Source organism: Phalacrocorax carbo, chromosome 4 (assembly GCF_963921805.1).
Source record: "Phalacrocorax carbo chromosome 4, bPhaCar2.1, whole genome shotgun sequence".
In the NCBI taxonomy this organism is placed as follows: domain Eukaryota; kingdom Metazoa; phylum Chordata; class Aves; order Suliformes; family Phalacrocoracidae; genus Phalacrocorax; species Phalacrocorax carbo.
Window position 1 is genome coordinate 14,281,459 of NC_087516.1, and position 22,072 is coordinate 14,303,530.

Below are 22,072 nucleotides of genomic sequence, written 5' to 3' on the forward strand. Positions count from 1 at the left end.
TACAAGATCAGAGTTAATCTGTTGTAGATGCTAGGATTATCAGAAAATAATTTTGCAGTGCTATTACTCTACATTACTGAAAACTATGCAGTTGTATGTGATTGTCTTCCACCTTCAAGTGCAGTTCCCATTTCATTTTCCTTTGTGTACCTTGTCATCTACCTCAGTCCTAATTTGTCTAAACAGATGCTTTTCCTGCTAAGAGACAGACTGGCCATATGGTGGTCTTTAGCTGTTTTAAATTCAAAAAAGTGAATTTTGCACATTTTCCTTATCCTACCATGAGTGGCTCCCAGAGCATGGAGGTGACATATGTTTACTTCTTGGAGTCAGGATTTTTCCAACACCTTATTGCAGAAATACCCTTATTGAAACTGGGGTGTTTATATTTTACCTGTGCTTTCAGCAACCACCTCCTTCCTTCTTTCCAGAAATGTGCTCCTTTTAGACCTTCATTCCATAGTATGACATGAACTTTTCTGTAGTAGTACTTCATAATGACCATAACCTTTAGCAGGGCCAAAGGAAATCTTGAAATTCGACTGTTTGGCTTTTAACTCATTTACCTGTCTCTTTTCTCAGTCACCTTAGCATTCTTGCATTGCAAATCATCTATGATTCTATAATCCTTCATGTTTTTTCCTTCTTTACTCTTTCTAGTTGTTTTAACTTATTCCCAAAGATCCTCTGTTCCTTTCACTTCCATGGCAATTCCTTCCTCTTTTCTCCTATCATGTCCTTGCTTTTGCTGTGGTTCCTTCACTCCGCTCTCCCAGGTACCTGAAGGGACATCACTTGCAGGCGGTGATGATACCTATGGTGTGCTTCAGCAGCAGAGAGAAAATTGAGTATGTATGTATGCATCATCAGTGGCTGCCATTGGGTTCAGTTCCTGCAGACAGTTGGCAGCATAATCATCTGCTCCAAAAGTAAGAAAAAACATCTTCAGGCAAATTAGAGGAGCAACTTAAAGATGTCCAGTGGCTGCTGATCCCAATGACAGCGGCATATGGAGGAGGTTCTTTCTAGGAGAGGTCAAATCCAAGAGATTCCCTACTGCTTGAATCTCATCTGCTGCTTTCTCCAGTGCTATCAGGAAAAAAAATCCAAATTTGTTCAACCCCTTTGCAATTTAGCTTAAAACTGCCTGCCAGTCAGAAATAAAGAACACAAAACATGTATTTAAGATTAATCAGAAATGCACCAAATGTGGCCTTTTGGCCACCTGAGGAAGGTTGTGGTTGGAGGTCGGTGGTACAGTTGGGATACCTCTGAAGGGTTGAATTGTTTAGTCACTGAATTAAGAACTTTATTAAATGAAACAAAATGAAGAGAAAGTCCAAAATTGATTGGAGAAAGAGAATGAACAGCATGTGGGAGTGTGTATTAAACCTCCTGAGCAGGGGAAGGAGAGGACTAATGCTGCCTTCTCTGCCTACTTTATTGTAGGAATTTATCTAAATTATTATTTACATCCCCTCTCCCCAGATGCAAAGGAATATATTTATGCCTGATCAGAAGCACAGAAAGAGACCCTGAAATCCTCATTTTTGCCTTCATCTCACAGAAAAGCAAGGGAAGGGTATGGAAAAATGAAGGGAGGAAAAAGTTTTTCTATTTCCCCTTTTCCCCAGCTCCCTCTTTTGCTGTTGCATGCATGTTTGTCTGCACAAGCCCATCCACACTTGACTGTAGACCATAATACAGTATTAACAACTTGTGCAGTTTGAACCTTGACTCTTTCAAGGTGTGTTTTCTTGTTTTGGTGATTGGGTCAGGGTCTCCGCTTTGTGGCTTTGAGGCTTTTTTCCCTATTTCATTTTGTTTATGTTTTTTAAGCAACTTTCTAGCCTTTGTGACTGCACAGGAAAGGTTGAAAGGCATGGTGACTGCATCATCCCAGATCAGAAACCGGGAGAGAGAAAATCTGCCCCAAATAGATCACATTTTTAATGTTTGGTGATTTTAAGTCTCCTAAATATTGGAATATAATTAATGATAAACAAACATATGACATTGGTAAATATGTTTATGCTTGTTTTTATATGTGCTGACAATTATTTGCAGAATCTAGCATAGTAGTTGGGTTTTATCCTCCATAAAAATCATTTAATAAAATTGAGGTTGAACTTGCCGTAATGAGTTCAGAAAGTTTAGTGTAGTATGCCAGTGAGAGTTAGTTATATAAAACAGATTTATTCAACTATACTTTAATTATTGACACTTAATTAGAAAAATGCAAACTAAGGAATATTAGATTTCAATAAACCATTTCTTCTCTTTGATTCATAAGTTATTCTAAAACCGTAATCTGTTTCTATACCGAATTAGTGTGAAATGAAGGGATCAATGGTGCACAATGGAATCATAACTACATATGTCGAACCCTGTGGCTGCCATGAACTCTGGTGTGACTTCTGAAGTCTACCACAATTCATAGTTTTAAAACTCATTTCTGTGGGGGCTGCTTTATTTTTTATATTTGCTGGTATCCAGATACAAAGTAGACATTTCCTAAAAAGGAGGAGGAAAAAAAGATAAAGGCTTGGCCTGAATCATACTTCAGTCAGTTAAATAAGTGTTAATTTGCTGTCATTATTAGAAGCCTGGTATACCATCATGGCTATTCTACAGGCCAGCGTATTATAGATCTGATAAAGTTTTAGACAATTCTGGTTTAACACGAGTTATAGAGGAAGGCAGTTTGGAAGGTGAGAGGTCAGTTAGCAACTCTGTGCTCAAAAGAATTTAATTGGCGTGTTGCTAGAGATTGGTGATTAGCGTATGAACTTCACCACTAAATGGAAGCAGAGCTGTGAACGCCAAGAGTACCGGTGGCTCTATTAGCTCTCCCACAGGAAGGGTGAACTGAGGCAGCTGGCACCCTTCAGAGAGTGTGGTTGCCATGAAAAAAGGGAAATAGACACCAAAACTGCATGGAGAGAAAGAATTTGTAATGAGGGCAGCTTGCAAAAGAAACATCCTCGTGGTACGGAAATTCAAAGTTAAGAATTTTCCAGGCTCTGGTTATAAGGTTATGATCCAGTTCTGTGTTGTTTGAGGTATTGTGGGGATATTCAGATTCATGTTTTCACTTCTGGCTCTGCAAGAGCTGGGTTTCCAACTTCTGGTTTCTGTCCCTTTGTCTCCAAGCAACAGCTTGACATACCAAAGATTAAAACCTCCTTGGGAGTTTGAGATCTAACGGTGTAGTGCTATTTGCACGTTACTCAGGATATCTTCGGGAAATAAGTTTACACATATAATGAACATTTATTAGTAATCAAGACTATGAATTTTGCTTTTAAGATGCACATACAGCCATTTTGCACTATTAATAGTAATATTTCTGTTTTCAGGTGGATGCTGAACATGACCCTCAGACTGCATACATTACACTTCTGGTTAATAACACCAACACGCTGCTCTCCACAAACATTACAGATCTTGTCCTTCTGGACAATATCACTGGTCTACATGTTCAAAAAAACAACAATAATAAAATCACAGATGGCATACAGATTTACAGGAAAAGATTCTTGCAAGGTAACAAAATCTGCAGGGAGGTACCCCTGATTCCGCATGTGGAAGAGCATCTGTTCAAATCACAATGCGTGCTTGCTTGCTTATTTATTTATTTATGGTGGTGTAAATTCTCTCATTTTCAGTTAATGCAGGTGAAAAACACTGGGTAAGGTTTCATGCTGCAGTTCACAGTTTTATTAACTCACATTTTGACTCCCACCTTTGAACTGCTTCTCATCTCCCAGGCACAGAAGTGAGCCCCTGAACTCTGTAAAAGTCACTGCCATCAAAATGAAACAGAATCTTTCATGTAGTATTTGTTCATTTTGGATACTTTCAAAAGCTGCTGCACAAGCCATTTTAATCATATCTGACGAGTCTTCCCTCTTTAGCCAAGCGTGGCAGATTGGCTTGCTGAGGTATTGAGGTGCACTGGAATTGCAAAAGGCCATGCAAGCAGGCAAGATGATTCATCAGAAGTAAGGCAGATCTCCTCAGTATCCATTCTCCCCAAACTGAGCAATTTATAAAATCAAAGCGAGTAAAACAGAGATAAACCTGTTTCACTTCTGGAGTCTGTTCCTTTGGTAGCGGTTGGATCATTGCACATTCATAAAATTTCACCTTTCTTGATTTCTTCATCTCCTTTTTCCTAAGCACAAGCATATGCAAGATTAGCAGCTTACTGTTGAGAGTTCTGAAGCTCTCTTGGAGCTTCAGAAGTGTTCAGTGATATCTGTTTATGGTTGAAGTATCTAGGGTTATAATAGTGTTTTACTGGTGAAAGATTCCCAGATAGGAAAGAGAAATAAATAGACCTGGGGCTGCTGTCTGATTGCAGATGGATAGCCAGACTCCATTTCTAATAACAGCAGTGTGAGTAGTGGTACTGATTACAGGGCTGTTTTGGTTTGTTTTTTTTTAAACATCAGGGAATTGCTGGCTCTCAGCAGAGGTTCCTAAGAAAGAATGATCCCTGAGAAAGAATAGAAAAATGGCTTGCAGAGCTGATCTAGTAAACCAAGTTGGAGCAGATATTTAATTTATTTATAATTACTGAATCTGGACCTGAAGCTAGCTTTTTCAGCCCATATACATTGCACAAATCAGCATGGAGAATACTGAAGTGGAAGAGAATCCAGCTGAATTGATTTCTGCATAGTTTTAGGTTTGGTCATTACTCTGCCAGTGCTGGACTCAGCCTCTACCTTGCCCCTAGGGCTGGACAGAAAGGCTTTGCCTACCATGGCCTGTGTACTGTCATGCTGCATGTTAGCCATAATATTTTTCCAGTGCTCCAGTGCACTGTGAATCAAAATCCAGCTGAAATCTCAGAGTTCTCTGGCTTCAGCAGGAGGAGAAGCAACCAGTTAGTGGTTATAATGTAGGCCGTCCATTTTATAAACAAAATTATTTTTAAATACCTCATGTTGAGTTTTAGCATTGTTTAAAACGTGATGCTTGAGTCATCATTTAGTGCTGTTTCCAGACCTCGGGCCAAATTTGGTTGAGTTCTTAGAGGCAGCAGATACAAAGGATGTTGCTGGACTCGTGTGGCCAGGAACTGTGTACTCTGGATGTGGGGCATCTGCTATGTCAGAAAGGAAAAGCTGCAGTGCTGTCTCAAGCCTGCCCCATGGATCTCTGAGAAGTTTTCCTAGGACAGAGCAAATCTATCCATATCCCTTCTCCCTGGACTATGCTGGTAGGCTCTGGCTGTCTCTGCTGCTGAATTCCCTTGAGGTCAGTGTTGTGAGCTTACTGCAGCTTGGTTCCTAGGAGAGCACTTTTACTGGTGAGGAAGCACAGTCTAAAGGAGAACCTGAAGCTGTTCAGACATTCATATTGAACTTGCTTTTCAAATTTTGCAAATACCTGTAACTGCAGCTCAACTCTTCACAGGTTCACACCCAATTATCTTGTGTAAAAAAAGATGTGCAACTGTACGGGGTTGTGTTCAAGTCAGTGTAGCTACTGTTCTGTTTAAGAAAACACAGACATAATTACTTAGAAGCCTCTGTTGCACTGGTGGATGTACCTGACCTGCTTAATCTACACAGTTGGTTTTTTTTTTCTCTGTTTTAACAGGTGGAGAACACTTTGCAATCAACTACTCAGCACTTCTTGATGCAAAAGAAATGTGGGATGGCAGGGTCTTGATGCTGCCTGCAAAGCTAACTTTTAGGAGTTCATCTCAGGTATTTCCATTACAATTTCATTTTGCTCTTCACAATTTTTGTAAAAAAAAAAATCTCCAAGGTGGTTCTTGTCTGCCTGAGTAATGAGGCCTGCATGTAATGAAATGAAGTTCTTAGGCTCTCTGATTGTTTACCATGAATTTATAAATACATGAGTTATTTGTAATAGCTTAGGAAGTCCTAGACCTCCTTAAATAGATGAAGCATGTTTGTGTATTGTCCTGTAGCTTTTCTCTCTGCTTTTTGTATTTCTCTCTGGTTTTTCTATGTATCCTGGAAATAATGGTGTTCCATGTTACTTATATGTGTATTCCTGTAGTCTGAGAGAGGTTGAAAGTTTTGCCATATTTTTATCAGGAAGTAATTTCTTCTAACCAAAAAAACAGTTGCAGCAAAGGAAAACCTCCTTGCACATTAAAGAAGACACTTTTTTAGTATGAGAGTTGTGAAGTTCTGAAAGAGACTTTTCAGAGAAGCTGAGGAATCTCCATCCTCGCTGATTTTTGAGAACTCAGTTGCACCAGGCTCCAAGACAGTGGGTCTAATGCTGGAGTTAGCCAAGCTTTGAGCAGGAGGCAGGACAAGTGGTTTCTTCCAAAGTAAATTTTTCCATTTCTTAAATATGGCTTGATCTTTTTTTCTGTGCTTTTCATAATTGCATGTAATTGGAACCTATAGATGTATTTTAATTTCAGCTGCTGTATATCCTTTGTTTTAGAGGAAAAAATGTTCAGCATGCATGAGTGTGGCACTAGAGTGGTAGTGCAAGACTTTAAAAAACAGGGAGTTGTGAGAGTAAAGACATGCACAGACTGCGTCCTGTTTTATGTGTTTTCAGTCAACCCAGATTTCATAGACACAGAAAAATGTAATTCTGTAAGCACTGGAATATGCCTCTGTGTGATTAGAAGAGGACTATATTCCACTGAGCAGCTGCCTCCGTGTCTGTTAGTATTACCCTAACTACACTGCATTTTCCTATCAGATTTACTGAGCTTTAACCTTAATGAGAAGTCTAGCTTATCTTCTGAGAAGAGGCTTTTCTAGAGACTCTGGACTGTTTGGCAGTGGATTCTGCTCATTTTTTTCAATATGTAATATTTTTATATCTCTCCCAGAATGAAACACATCTTGTATCATTGACAGCATCGTTCACCATAACGGAAGAAGAAAAGACCAAGGTAAATTTTATGATTTGTTATTGTGTTGACTCTCCTGCTTAAACAGATGAACAATCTAAGATAAATCCTGGGAGCTAAGGAAGTACTCATGTACTTGTATCTCATCAGTCAGCCACTGGATATTAATCATGCACAAGTTCTGCCTTCTCTGATTTTAAGAGGAAGAAAACAGGAGTCAAGACAGGGGGTCCTTGTTGTCTTAAAGGAGCAATAGTTAGTATGGAAAATCTACAAACTTCTGTTATATTGCTAGCCATGTTTTTTCACTTGAAGAATTGTCCAGGCACAGAGACTGTGATAAGGAATATGCTCACCTCCACCTAGCCACCATGAGAAAACTCTATGCCTTTCCAAAAGGGTGGAGTTATCCTAAACCTATTGAGAAAAGGTTTCTGTGTCATGCTGATACACAAACCAGAAAACAGCTGTGTGGAGAGCCTGAGAAAAAGAACTGCAGTAAGAGAGACATAGTTTATGTTTGCCTTTCGTTTTTTAACTAGTCATCCTTCCAATATCTGTTCTTGGCTTCTGAATTAACATGGTTTCTAAGAGGCCAAATAAACCTTCAAAACTACATTCATTGCAGCAAACACTGTTGTTCTTCTAGATAATTTTTTGTTAAAGAACTCCCCACTGCATCTGTCGGTTTCATTCCTAGAGTACTCTCTCCACCAAACTTGTTTTTCTACCCCAACCCCTCATTACCTTGACAGGCTGCTGTGTTGTAAGGGGTCTTTTTTTAAGGAGCTGTGGCTTGATTGGCAAGAACACTGTGATTATTTGTGTTCAGGCAGAAGAAAATAGTTTGTTTCACCCAGAACATTTTTGCCATGGTTGTATCATTTGAAATCTAAAGTTCATCTGGATGGGGCTTGCCTGAAGAGGTCCTGAGGACTAGACCACTCATTTGTTCCGTGGGCCTGTCCCATGAGTTCCTCTCCACCTTTAAAATCAGTAGTCTCTTTGGAGTCTGGGCACAGGGGGGCTCTGGTTCAAGTATTCTCTTTTGCTGGGGATCTCTTGCCCTCTTAGCTTCTATTAGTGTAATAGGTATAAGTCCAGATTTGCCTTTCTCATAATTGAAGATAAAGTGCCCATTCTGTTAAAATGAAAGCTGAAATTATTCATGATATAGAGTGAAACTCTGGTACTAGTCGAACTACTAGATAACTAGTAAAATTAGTTCATCTAGCTATGAGCTAGAGAACTCATTGATCCTGGATAAAGTTCTAATAAGATCTAATAGGAGTGGATGTTTGTATAGCTAAGAATTATGCTTAGAATTACCATAAATGTGTTTTTTGGAAACTCTTATTCTTAAAGGTGTAAGCCATGTAGTAGCTGACTGGGTTAGAAAAATAGCTTCATGAATGGTTTTCTGTAGAATTCAGTGTAAATTGGTCTGCAGCAGATAGTCATGTCTAAGCTAAGACTGTAAGCTACATTGGTGTCAGCCCACCGTGAAAATTCCTGCAGCCTATTACTTTTTTCCAACTTGAACTTGATAGTTAGACCTCAACAAGTTCTTGGGGACTATTCCATAGTTAGGTAAAATTGGCTCAGCTGCATTTGAACTTAGTAAACGAACAGGTTTTGTCATTAAAATGTGTGGTAAAGGTGTGTGGAGAATACTGTTAATTTTTAAAAAAGAAAGCTTAGAAATTATGGAACACATCATGTTTCACATACGTAATATTTGCCTTTGGGCTGTGGCCAAGCATAAGGAGTTTCAGAATGAAATCAGTTTGTGCAAGGAAATTATGATCAGCTGAAAAAGGTGTGATGTATTGTATTTCATCCATATCTTCAGCTGTCATAAATGCTCTCAATCTCAGATTTTATTTATTAAAAATAATTATTTAAACCTGTTCATGGGTGTGGTAAAGCTAACACATATGTGTGACTAAGAGGATACTAAAAGTTGACTTTGGGGACAGAAAAGAGGAGAATTAATTACATAGTCATGTCAGGGCCATGCTAAATAGGTCCCGTCAGTTTTCACATGGTTTGCTTGCACACTTGGCTACCATGCTGTTCTTTAAAGTTTTACAAACTCTGTGGATTTTCTCTTATGCATCGTTGGAAGAAAGAGCTTCGTTGCCTGTGACATGGTAATTTTGTGGGTTATGAAAAAATATGAGTGTTGCTCATCTGAGTGTCTGTGCCAGTCCTCCCACAGCGCTTCAGTGGCTGTGGGTACTGTGTACCTCTGTCCTCGGTTGGGTGGTTTTGATGCTGAATGGGAAGCTGTAGTGAAAAGGACAAAAGGAAATTCTCCCATCTAAGCACATTGCATAGGATGGATGGTAATAATTACTTTGATCTGATTTTTACCAGGCTTGCTTCCCTCAGCACCATTCAAATCAGTAGGAGCAGAGCATTTTTTTGAAGAAACTTGGGCCTGTGATGCCTCTTCCCACTCTTGGGAGGGCTTAAAAATTAGCTTAGGATATGGGTTTTGGGGCTCACTGGTGGGTCAGTGGTTTGAAGGTAGGCTTGCAGTGCCAACACTGGCCCTATGCCGGGGCTTGTGCAGGGCCTCTGGCACCTGCCCCACACCATCCGCTGTGATGCTTTCAGATGCCATTAGGCGCCTGCTGTGTCCTCCTGCTTAGGTTTACAGCCCCCCAATGATGTGGCTGTCTTCCCAGAACCCATTTTCTTTTAAGTATTGTCATGGTTTAAGCTGGGATAGAGTTAATTTTCTTCACTCTAGCTGGTATAGTGCTGTGCTTTGAAATTAGCATGGAAAAAACCTGTTGAGATAACACACAGCTGTTTTGGGCTGTTGCTGGGTTGTGCTTGTACTAGTCAAGGACATTTCCAGCTTCCCGTGCTCTGCCGGGTGCACAAGAAGCCGGGAGGGGAGGGGGCACAGCTGAGAGAGCGGATTCAAACTGACCAAAGGGATATTCCATACCATGTAACATCATGCCCAGTATGTGAACTGGGAGGGGCTGGCCGGGGGAGGGAGGCAGCAATCGCGGCTTGGGGACAGGCAGCGTCGGTCAGCGGGAGGTGAGCGGTTGTATCGTTTGTGTTTCCGTGGTTTTTTTTTTTCTTTTTTTTCCCTTTCCCTTCCTTTTCCATTTTATTATATTAACATTATTGTCATTATTATCATAATCATTATTACTATTATTATCATTTTACTGTAATCATTAAACTGTGCTTATCTCAACCCACAAGTTCTTTTGCTCGTCCGATTCTCTTCCCCATCCCACAGGGGTGGGGGGGGGAGTGAGCGAGCGGCTGCGTGGTGTTCAGTTGCCAGCTGAGGCTGAACCACAAGTATAAAAGCACAGATAATTCCCTGTCCATTTTTCTCTGTTGGAGCTTAACCTCTGACAGAACTGCCTGCCCTGATGCAGACTGACTGTCCCATCACAGATTTTGCCTTTTAGTTTACTTAAAAAGCACAGGATCATTCCTTAGCCAGTGCTTTTTCTCCATCAAAACTTAACCAGCTTCATTTCAGCTTCGCTGAACCCATAGCCTCACCAGACTCCTGCTTTCCCCAGAAGCCCAGAGAGATCCCTAAATTTCACAGACTGCTTGGAAATTAGACAAATGTGAGTGAACTCAGGCCAAATTATGAAGTGGTTCCAAAGCAGAATTTTTTTTCCTAGTTATTATCTAGAGCATCTCCTGTTCCTTGAAAGCGGTGGGACCTCAGGCAGAGCCTTGGTATGGCAGAGCTCAAGTAGAACCCTCCTGTGATTCCCTCTTGGCCACCCAGTGCAACTGGAGAAGCTGGGGACAGCAGATTGACTTAAGAGGAATTGCATTTTTTCCAAGTCACGCAGAGATGTTTGTTGGCTCTGTGACTGTTGAAAGGGTATGGGCTAAACTGTTTTGATCTGTGAAGGGAGTAAACACTGGGTTAGGGAAAAGAGTTATTTAATATTTGCATAATCATTCAAGATGAAAATATTTTGATGCAAAGTGATGCAGCTTTAACTGAGCTCATGGCAAGGAACTGGGGGACAGTGCAGAGTCAGAGGAGGAAAGAGCTGGTACTGATGCTGATGTAGATGTGCTGCGTGTCCTTAGTGGTTGGCCATGGCACAGGGGAGCGTAACAGAAGCAATTGGCCAAAGTAGTAGGAAGCTACATCAAGAAAAAACATTCAGACAATGTGTTGGTAATTACATGTGGAACCAGGAAGTTAATGTGTTGCTCCTCTTTTTGTTTCCTTGCTTGTATCCATTTAAAACTTAAAGATATTGAAAGGTATTAGAAGGAATTCAGCATGTCTGGCTTACTTGGGTAAATACTTAGTCCTAAAACATCTTAGTGAACCTCAAAGTGCTTCAAAGGTTTCATCATTTTAGACTAAGCACATTAAAGGTTGGTGGCGGTGATCATCCTCCTCTAGTCCACTTTGGTGAGACCCTGCCTGGAATACTGTGTTCAGCTCTGGGGCCCCCAGCATAAGAAAGACATGGGCCTGCTTGAGCGGGTCCAGAGGAGGGCTACGAAGATGGTCAGAGGGCTGGAGCACCTCCTGTATGAGGACACGCTGAAAGAGTTGGGGTTGTTTAGTCTAGAGAAGAGAAGGCTCTGGGGAGACCTTATGGCAGCCTTCCAGTACTTAAAGGGGGCCTACAGGAAGGATGGGGAGGGACTCCATGATAAGGAGTGTAGTGATAGGTCGAGGAGTAACGGTTTTAAACTGAAAGAGGGTAGATTTATATTAGATATTGGGAAGAAATTCTTTACTGTGAGGGTGGTGAGACACTGGAACAGGTTGCCCAGAGAAGTTGTGGATGCCCCATCCCTGAAAGTGTTGAAGGCCAGGTTGGATGGAGCTTTGAGCAACCTGGTCTAGTGGAAGGTGTCCCTGCCTATGGAGCAGTGTTGGAACTAGATGACTTTTAAAGGTCCCTTCCATCCCAAAGTATTCTAGGATTCTGTGATTCTATAAAACAAAAAAAACCAAACCAAACATACCTCTGGCAATCAGAATAATTGTTCATTCTGTATGTACAATACCATGAAATAAACCTCGGATCTTCTTCTTGGAGTTGTGCAAGTGCCAAACAATAGCCTGTAGTAATGTCTTGATAACCTTGATACTGACACCATTGCCTAATTCAACTGAAATCATGTTGAAATCAGTGCTGAGCATCTCCAGCACCTTTGAGGAGCTGAGCCTGTGAAACAGCAAAGTCTGACGCAAAGCAGTTCCTTTCTGATAGAGATATGAGAGATTTTGAGTGCACAAAAACATATCAGAGAGAGAGAAAAAATAGGTAGTAAAAGGATAAAATTGTGCTGTTACATCGGAATACATCCTTTTCAAATTGTGGATCACACTTGATTATTGATTCCTATGCAGAATTACCATTGACTCCATGGAATGCTCACAGTTTCTGCTCCAAGAGTTGACCAAGCCCAGCTTGCAAGCAGCATGTTAATTATTTACACTTTCTAGCCCCAGCAGAGTGATTAGTTTGTGGTGAAACATTAATAGCTGTGCTATGTTTTTCATTCAGAGATCTCAAAGAACTAAACAAACAGTGAATTAACTTTTCCTACATGGAGCACAAAGTAAAAATTAATTTTTAATGCAATTCAATATAAAGATTAAATGAAGAGAGAAAATGAAGGCCTACAAAGTTAGTAGTTGGCACATGGTTCTGGTGCTCCTGCTATATTTTTCTGACACTGCTCATGCAGAAACTGCAAGGGTGCACACAAGCTGGGTGGTTTTGTCAATGGTCAGTTACATACTTATTCTGAACTCACATTGGTGCTTTTTCCCTATGGGGATTACTGAGTTTTATTGAACAGAGAAAAGGCCATTAGTTAAAGGTAGCCAACATTAGTCTGATTTTTTGGAGGCTCTGAGCAATATCAGATGCCGTTAATTTCAGTGAGACTTAGGAGAGATTGGCAGCTCTGGAAAACCAGCTGTTAAGTACAGGACACCCAAAAGTCACAGCACCTAAAATTCAATCTGTGGGAGTTCTGTTGCTTGGGGTTATAGAGGAATTTGGCCTGTGTGAAGAAAATGAACCATGCTGACCTGAAAACCTATGGAAAATAGACACTTGTTTGAAAATATTAATAAAAGTGTAGTAATTATAACTAAATGCTGGGAAGCCTGAGGTTGTGTGAAGCTATTTTAAAATCAGCTACTATGTTGCTTATAGTTATAATCTTTGATCTTTATATATGTTTAAAATGTAGTTTTAATCATGTGGTCTTTTAATTTCAGATTTCGTACAGCCATGCCATCCATGCTTCAGGGTTCTTCATTGCTTTTTTTATTTCCCTTATATTGACATCTGCTGGTTTTTTCATTGTTTACCGAACCCAAATATTAAAATGGAGTTTCCGTAGTAAAAACCAGGTGAGTAATACTGTCTGTAACAGTACTTTATTTACATTTTTTCATTGATCATGTCTGATGATATAACTTGCTAGCTAATACAGATTGTCCAAGGAGATTTTGAAGATAAATAAAAATCCACCAAGTGATGGATTAGATTTGCAGGTAATGTAATCTCTACAACATCTAATCTTTAGCACAACCAGATTTAGAGGGGAGTGTAAGTGATAATCTGATCAAAAGAACTGCTATCAGTACCTGGAGGGAGACTACCCTTTGGCTGTTAGTTTCTTTTCATATTCCTCCCTTCCTGCTCTCCTTATTGTCCCCCAAAATGAGAGAGGCAGGATGTCTGTGGGTTATACGCAGTTGCCCAGGGAGTAGACTACTCACCTCAAGGACAGCAGACTTGGGTCCAGGTTATATTTCTGATTATCAGGAATAGGGATTTGAATTTAGGTCTTAGTTCTTTGGATGTGCCTTAATCTCTTGAGTGATTAAGCAAAACAGTTGGGTTTGCGGATGGAGCATTTTCAGTGTTCATTATCCAAGCTGTCTCCTAGTTTGGAGAAAGTGTTTTAATACATACTGGGCTGGAGAGAGAAAATACAGTCTCTGATAAATATTCACCAGGATGGCCCAGGTTCCAGCCCTTGCTTCTATTTGTTATTTAGGTATTTATGTAAAGTGGAATAACTTCAACGGGAGGGAGCTGGAGACCTCAATCAGAATATTACAGTGGTTGGAGCAGTCCTCTAAGAGAGGTGTGCTCAGAGCTTTGAACCCTTCCTTTGGTGGGATGGTGGTGGATCTCCCATCCCTCTGAATGGACCAGAGGAGCTCACAAATTACTTCCAGCCTTTTTTTCTGTGGTTCAAAATTACTCCATGTGGAATAGTCGATGGAGGTGACTTAGAAATTAAACTTATGTTTTTAGAAAAGGTACAGCGTGGAAGAAACTTTCAGGGTAGAGTGCAGCTGACATGAGAAATCCGTTCCATGGAAGTCCCTTTGGCCTGTAACCTTAGATGTCGCAATGCCAGGAGAACTTGGCGTACCGACTGTAAGAGGAGCTGTCTGGAGGGTGGAGCGGTGTGGAGGCATCACAGCCAGGCTCTGTGATAAATGGGAACTCGAGGTACCATGGAGCTGGTGCGCTGCAAATTTGCCACCCTGAGCCAACAGTCTGTCATACTTTTGACAAAATGCTGTCCTTTTGGTGAACTTTGCTAATTATAATATCGTTATAATACCAAAACACACCTCCATCCCAAAAGCTACCTGCCTCGAAGGTGCAACAACCCCTCACTGGGCATGTGCTTTGAATTTTTCTAGTCTACACCTTTGAAAGCAAAGTGAGGAAATTTTACACCAATCATAATCAAGGCATGTATGACTGGAGTCACTCAAGCTACACCTGAAAATTAAAAATAGTATAACATAGAAAGAGGGTGTTAGGGAAGATACCATCGTGTACCACTCTGACTTCTGGGACCAGCCAATGGGCTGAGCCTCTCTTCCCCCACACTGGGACGCCTTTGGGTAAGATTTGAACACTTGATCATACCAAGTGTTTCCCTGGGAAACCTTAGAAACTTCTATATAGAGTCACTTTAAATCTCCAGTGTATTAGAATTGCTTCATATTTGCTTAACGCACTTGTAGCTAAGCAGTGTTACTCATATCTTTAGTATTTATGTGTGCTTTATAACCAGCAAATGTATCACCAGTAATCCAGACAACCTGTGTATCTGTTGCTTTAATAAACTGTACTATTCATTAATCTAGCTGTGATTGTCCTCATTGAACACATCTGCCAAATTAGTTGGGTGGGTACATCTACAATCCTTAGAAAATAAATGGTTGACCAAGTCTGAGACTAAGACTGGGTTTAGCCACACTTAGACTCCTCTTGGAGGAGGAGTGTAGAAAGCAAGGGGGTCCTGTCTGAACCTCATGATTCAAAGGTAGGGTCTCCCCCTAGCCACTCCTCAGACTCCTACTGTTAATGCAACACTCCATCAAAAATTCTTATTTCTTTCAGGCCTGGAAAAAATAATCCCTTTAAATGTAAAGGGTGTGCCTTGTTTCTTTTTACAGAAAAAGCTGTGATAATGAAACTGTAAAAAGGGGCCAGTTTGGTCCTAGCATCAGATATTTAAACTGTTTTTTTCACATAGTAATTTTGTTAGCTCTCAGTCTCAAGGGAGTCTCAGTGAACTGTGAACTGAGTCACTTCCATCTTTCATAGGATTAGTTTTTCATTTTGTTCACCATGTAATACTGAGATCTTGCCATATATAATTTGTATACCTTGGTAGTTTTTTAAAAAGTTGGCCTAGAAAGTTTATAGTGGAAGATAACCTCCTAGAAGGCTTTACAAGCCTTCTGAAGTCAATGTAGAGTCTTCTGACTTCTCCACTAATTTCTTCGTTTGTATTCCAGATCTGTTATATACCAAAAGTTCAGCCTGAAACAAAAGGAGTATATTTGATTTTTAGATACGTATCTGGGTTGCACAAGCTCTTTATACCCTTTCTAGCTGGACAGATTGATAAGTAGGAACCTTCTCACCTAGAGTTACCTGCAGTAAAATCAGATCAGCCACTCAGTGTAAATTTTTTTTAATAATCTGAAGTTTGTGTTGTTTTTTTTTTTTTTTAGGAGGTACAGCTTGAGCTCAGTCAAAATCACAAACTGGAGCATTCTCACTTCAATTCAGGTGATCTCTTCAGTGAAGATATAATTATGAACGATCACATCATTGATATTCTGTCCTTTGAAGAATCTGGGAACATGCTTCAGGCTTTGGAAGAGTAAGAATTCTGTGCTATCACATTAGATTTATTACATTTATCATCAACTGTACTTTTGAACATGCTTTAAGTATCTACCCTTTAATCTTTCTTCATAGTATCTGTTTATACATGTGACTGCACTACCGTAGGTTTTTGAACTGTATTAAATAGCCATCAGTGGGAACTGAAAACTGTCATATTTCATATTGCTTTATCTATAGAAGTCACAGCTCCATCTAGGCCTTTGGCATGCAAGTTTTCCAGTCCAAATTAACATCCAGTTTTGCTTCTCTGTGGTTCACTAAGTAAAGGGAAACTTTTCTGTGTACAAGAAAATGTTGAAAGGGTGTATTACTGAACACATTCTGCTTCCAAAAAGGTGGCTTTTGTCCTAGAAAAGAGAGCCCCTGCCAGCATTGTTACTTAGAAGCATATTTTGGAAACACTTGGATGAGAATCTAAGGAGTGACAGTTTGTAGCGCTACCAGAAAGATACCACATAGCTGCGTTCAGAGGGACCACTGGGTAGAGCAGAGAAACTCTCCTGATGTTGTTGAAAGGCCAGTCAGGGCTGTTTGACAGAAATATGCTGCTGCTAAAGGTCATCTGTTCTTCAGCTGAATTTGATAAAAAGGTCTGATGTGAGGACAGAGTGGATTTTGTTTGTTCAGTCTTAGTGTTAGCTCCTGGCAAGTCAGGCTGCAGGCAGTATTATGCAACTATAAAATCTGTAGAAGCTGAAAATGAAAAATTACGGGACCATGGAAATAATTTTCTTTCTTAAAGAGTAACTAACAGCATTATTATTTCCTGCATTTCCTTGATAATTGGGATACTTATCTCTGTAAATTGCACATTGGTCCTTGCTTGTATAACTATACAGCAACTCAGGCTTTGAGAAGACTTATCCTAAAAATCATTATGTGAATGTTAAGAAGAACAGGATCAAACATGTTTTTTAACTTGCTTTAGTATTAATTTATTTCAAGGATAGTGAATATCTAGCTAGTTTGAAAAAAATGCTGGACTATTTTCAGATATGTTATAGTTTAGAAAGGTAAATATTCTTGCAAATCTTTGGATAGGATTATTTTTATAACTGGATTATTTCTAAACCCATAAAACAGGATTAACTTCTTAGTTTGAGTATGTATCCAGGGGCTCAAGTTTTTTAACATTCTTACGCAGTTAGCACAAATATCTCTCTTGCTTCCGCTTCTTTCCTCACAGTTTCTATTTTATCTGCCTCTAAGGAGGCGGAGCATTGTGGTGAGTAAAATAGATGCCCATCAGCAAACAGTCACTAACCGTCTTCACCTTCTGAGTTATTTTTCTGTCTTCTGGGATGAGGAGGGTAGATGGAGCAGAGAAGCATCCAGAGTTACAGTGGTTTCTGCTACAAAGATGATTGAAAGGGTGATAGACCTTACTGTGAAGGGCTCCAATCAGCCTCCACCTGTTAGCAATGGGTGCTTCCTAATCCCTATTTAGATTAACCCAATTATTCTTATTTCTTGTAGTTTTAAACTGGAGTTCTGATTCGTTTACTGTTAGGAGGCGACACATGGATGCACTTACCTTATTTTTTTCTATTCTTTCCCTCTTTTTATTGGCACTCAGTGAATATGTGTATTCAATTACTACATACCTATTCCTCTCCTCTTTACTGGTGGTGCAGTTTATCTGAGTGAGGAACTCCACAATGTGAAGTCCTACACCAAGTTTCCCCGAGTCCCGTTTTTTCCTCAGGGGTGAAAAAGGGCACTTCTAGGGTATGATTATTGTCATCCTAAAGTAGATTTCCTAAAACTGAGTTGCGTGGCTGCTGTGCCCACTGACCCTAAAGACTGGAGCCTGGGCTGATCAGCTCGGCCGTAGGGGTATGGAGGTGAGTGAGATGAATCCCAGCCTTGCAGGCTGGTTGGTAAAAAAGCTACAGCATTCCTTTACCGCCTGTATTAGATACATGCAATATTATTTCTGCTTTCTTCAGTAGTTGGAAGACACCACTTGTTTTATCTCTCATTGTTAACACTTTTATATGACATTTAGCTTAGGATGCTTCCTCATCGTAGGATTTGTTATTCATTCTGCAAGTTGGGGCAAAGCAGTCCTTTAATTTCTAATCTATATTCCTTAAAGGTTTCATTTTAGTCTTGTACTTTATAACCTGTTGCACATTATCCAGGTTTTCAGCTGATTTCAAAGACAAAGATAAAATACCATCTCATTGCCTTAGGAGCTTCTATGACAGTGATCTAGGCTAAAACCAGAATGGAGTAATCCTTTTTACTGAATTACCTGCTTTAAGGATAGTAATTAGCAAAATATAATGGGAAAAAGAAAGATTGTATGTTTCTGATTTGTTAATAGATAATGGCAGTCAATTTGAATGGATTCTGTACTTGAATGAAATGTAATTTTACTAATTGTGGTCATAGTCAGTTTTTCAACAATATTGCATTTTGTTTTACTACATTTAGTGTCACCCAGTAGAATAGTTTGGTTTCCTCTAAGAAGCTGAGGAATGAGGTTTGTATTGTCTTATAGGAGTGGCAGTATACTGACAATAAGGATGGGGCTTGTATTTTGAGTGCAATTTTTTCAAGCCATGTGTATACCAATATGAATTTTAGCCTCATAATACTCATTTATATTACCTAGGGAGACAAAAGTATAGGGGCTTTTGTTAGAGAGCTTTCAATGCTTTAGATATTTGCAACCAACCAACAACATCTTGCTTGTACACTAGTTTTATAATTCCTTCTGCAGGTATTGGTGCAGCTATGTGTAATTTTCTCTGCATGGCATACGTATAAGCTTGCCAACACAATTGATACATCCTTTTTAAATTGCACCGTGGTAGTAAACATGGTTGGAATCATTCTGGTGCTTTGTTCTTTTGTCCAGACACAGATGAGAAAATTACTCAGAAAACTAAGAGCCATGGGATATTTTTGTCTTCTTTACAATGTAAAGCTATGTTAATAGTTAATGTCTTCTACGAAGTGACAGTCCCAAATTGTTTAGCAAATACATTAGGAGCATGTCTTCAGTATTTATGGACAGGGATATCTTTGGGGTGTAGACAGTTTGCAGTGTCAGGAGGATTGGCTAGAGAACAAAACATACTTTTAATATTTCATAGGGAAGCTTCTTAGTTACTCACTTTGTGAGTTTTGTCTTAATAAGTCATATCCTCAATGTACATTACGCAGCAAAATAGCTTGGCTTTTATTCTCAGTAGGTTCCTTACTGTGTATGTTCCTGAATATTGGCCCATTGGCAATGAATGCTAATGAGAAGCAGCTATATAATTTGAATATTTGATGTGAAGATCATGTTCCAAAATGTTGTGGTCTCTTATTCTGTATGTCTAGAACAGAATATGAAGAGAGCTGAGCAGTTAGGGTTTGTGTCCAATGGGGGGATGAAGTCTGACCATGCTGAGACTATGATAGTCTCAGAAGATACAGATACGTTAAAGGCAACTTAGTTACTTTAAATAGCTTTCCACCACTACACCTTTTCTTTTTCATCCTCATTTTGTACAGCTATGCTTCCTTGAGTCTGGCAAAGCCCTAGCTGAACTTGAACCTGCTTGCTGCTACACAATACATACTGCCAATTATTTTGGGAAATCATTAAGTAATATGTATGCATCGCAGCTGATTTTCTTTCTGATGGTAGAGGGCATTGAGGCCAATGTATTAGAGAACAGGATCAAACTGTCTTTAGAGAGCCTTGACAGAAAAGTCAAAGTCAATTTACTACCATATTAGAAGTTCACTTTTTCTTTCTAAATGTAAATTTCTTGCTGTTCATCTCAATTTAATTTGCTAGGGAGCAAATATGAAGTTTTTTTAACCCTGAATTCAAATGGAAAGTAAGAATAAAAGATCACATTGTCATAGCAGCTAGACCTGAATATTCCTACATAGATAATGGTGAGAAATAGTTACATTGTTAGTACAAAAAAAAAAAAAGAGGAGCTAAATTTCTGTATTTCATAACTTCTAAAAAGGGTGATCTAAATTTTCAAATCTTTGAAGGGAGGGTATATTCATTGCTCTGTTTTTGTGCAATGTGTACAATGCAGGTATACGTCAATACATAATAATCGCACGGATATAACAATAAGATACAGTGAATATACATGGAGTGAACCTGAAACAATGCATTTGTAGTTGTGTGTTATCAGTGCTGTTACAAACTTGACAAGTGTGTAAATGATACATTTTTTTTTCATCAGAGAAACTCAAATTCTTAATAAGTGATAGGAGTCTGTAAGACAGGGAAACTGAAGAAAACAAGTCATTTGAAATGAATGAATACATATCTTTTTTTCATCTAAAACTTGGCGCTTTGATGTTGGCTAGCTATGAAGAAATGGTGTTCAGAATTATATGGGTCATTTCTGCTGTCCACACAGAAAAATTTATCTCATCTAGAAAACAGTCTGCTTTTGAGAGTAGTGCTATTGGTGATGCTTTATTCCATAACATTTTGAAAGATGATTGCTGTCTCATACTGTTTCTGTCATCTGAATACTCACCCAGCCTGAGTAGATCAGAAGAATCTGGGTAGATCACAGCAAAGTTGGAAGATTCTCAGGCATTAATGCATGTAACTGTAACATTTATTTATGCTTTTGTTAGTATCCAGGCTGAAGCTGGTGCTTTTAAAATCAATGGTAAAATGCATGATGACTTCACTGGAAGCAGGACTGGAGTCTTTTTTACATTCTTTTTGCAGAGTAGTTTTTCAGTGAAATACCATTGTGTGAGCTCACTTGCAACAGCTGTGTTGTAGCTAGTTGTATGTATTAAATTGGTTTGCTGAAGATCACTGATTTATCAGTTTTTACACTTTCTGCAATCAAAGCAGAGGTTCTCAGTCTCTTAAGTGCAGGATTTTTCAAATGTTTTTTAAACAGATTAATTAAAGAATTGAAATACCTTTACTCTCTTTATATTGCTGTGGAGAGTTGAAGGAATTGGATAGTGAAACTGCTGCCAAATCTAGTGCTTAGACTTTTGGCAGATGTTCATTAATAATTTTTTTTTTTAATTTATCATCTTTTTCAGTTTTGTCGGGTTTTTTTTTAGATTTTCGGCTATATGTCTTGAGAATCCTATTTCTGGTTTTGTCAGGATCTTGGCTTTTTCTGGAAAGCTAAACTTAACCTGTGACTCATCCATGTGAATGCATCCTTAGATAATCATCACATACCTTTTGTAGCAATTTCATTTACTGATGAGATGTCCTGTATTGTCTGTAAGCTCATATTTCAGATGTGCTGAGTTTACGCTGAGCTGTATAATGGTGTCACAGGACTGATGGATGAACTTACCCCCAGTTCAGAGCTGGCTGCAGGCCAGTACAGCTACTGGTGTAGCACAGAGCATCTTCAGACCTCCTCTAAGACAGGCAGGCTGTGCCCAGCCTGGCAGCAGGTAGAGAGACAAGGGAAAGGCAATGCGCCCCGCTCCAGCATGGGAGGCCTGAAGGTTTTGAGCAGACAGTAGCTGTTGGTGGCTGTTCAGATCGCGTGCCATTACCTCTGCTTCTAATTCGGACAGTTTTGGTCTCCTGCAAAGATTTGCACCTCGTCCTGCTGCAGCCTGCATAAATCCCTGCCCTGAAGTGTTTGCAATCTCTGTTGTGGCTGGACCCAGCAGGAGAGTGTGGGAAGCAGAGGAGGGGAAAAAAGGAGGGAGAGACTGAAAGGAGGAAACTATGGCACTGTGCAGGGTCCACGTTGACACAGCAGTTAAAGACAAAAGCAAAAAACCAAAAACCAACCAAACAAAACTGAAACGGGAAGGAAAAGAAAACACAGCCCGACTTATTGATGTTGTATTATTAAGCCCTCAATAAACGGGTGATTTAGGAAACAGACCACATCTGCAACTGAAGACTTTTGATGCCTGTTATACTTGAATTGGCTTTCTTCACTTACTGTTACTAAAGCCAGCAGTAGCACAGATTGGTTCGTGTCTCAGCTGTACGATTCTCCCTGCCCGACCCACT

At 39.6% G+C, this 22,072-nt stretch overlaps 1 protein-coding gene across 1 annotated transcript in view; it reads left to right on the forward strand.

The window, feature by feature from the left end:
• EVC2 (EvC ciliary complex subunit 2) overlaps positions 1-22,072 on the forward strand; it is an 81,308-nt gene that overhangs the window by 13,347 nt on the left and 45,889 nt on the right. Inside the window, 5 exon segments of the mRNA XM_064449121.1 lie at positions 3,360-3,546; positions 5,614-5,723; positions 6,842-6,904; positions 13,128-13,262; positions 15,906-16,057. Coding sequence (XP_064305191.1) covers positions 3,360-3,546; positions 5,614-5,723; positions 6,842-6,904; positions 13,128-13,262; positions 15,906-16,057 — 647 coding nt within the window.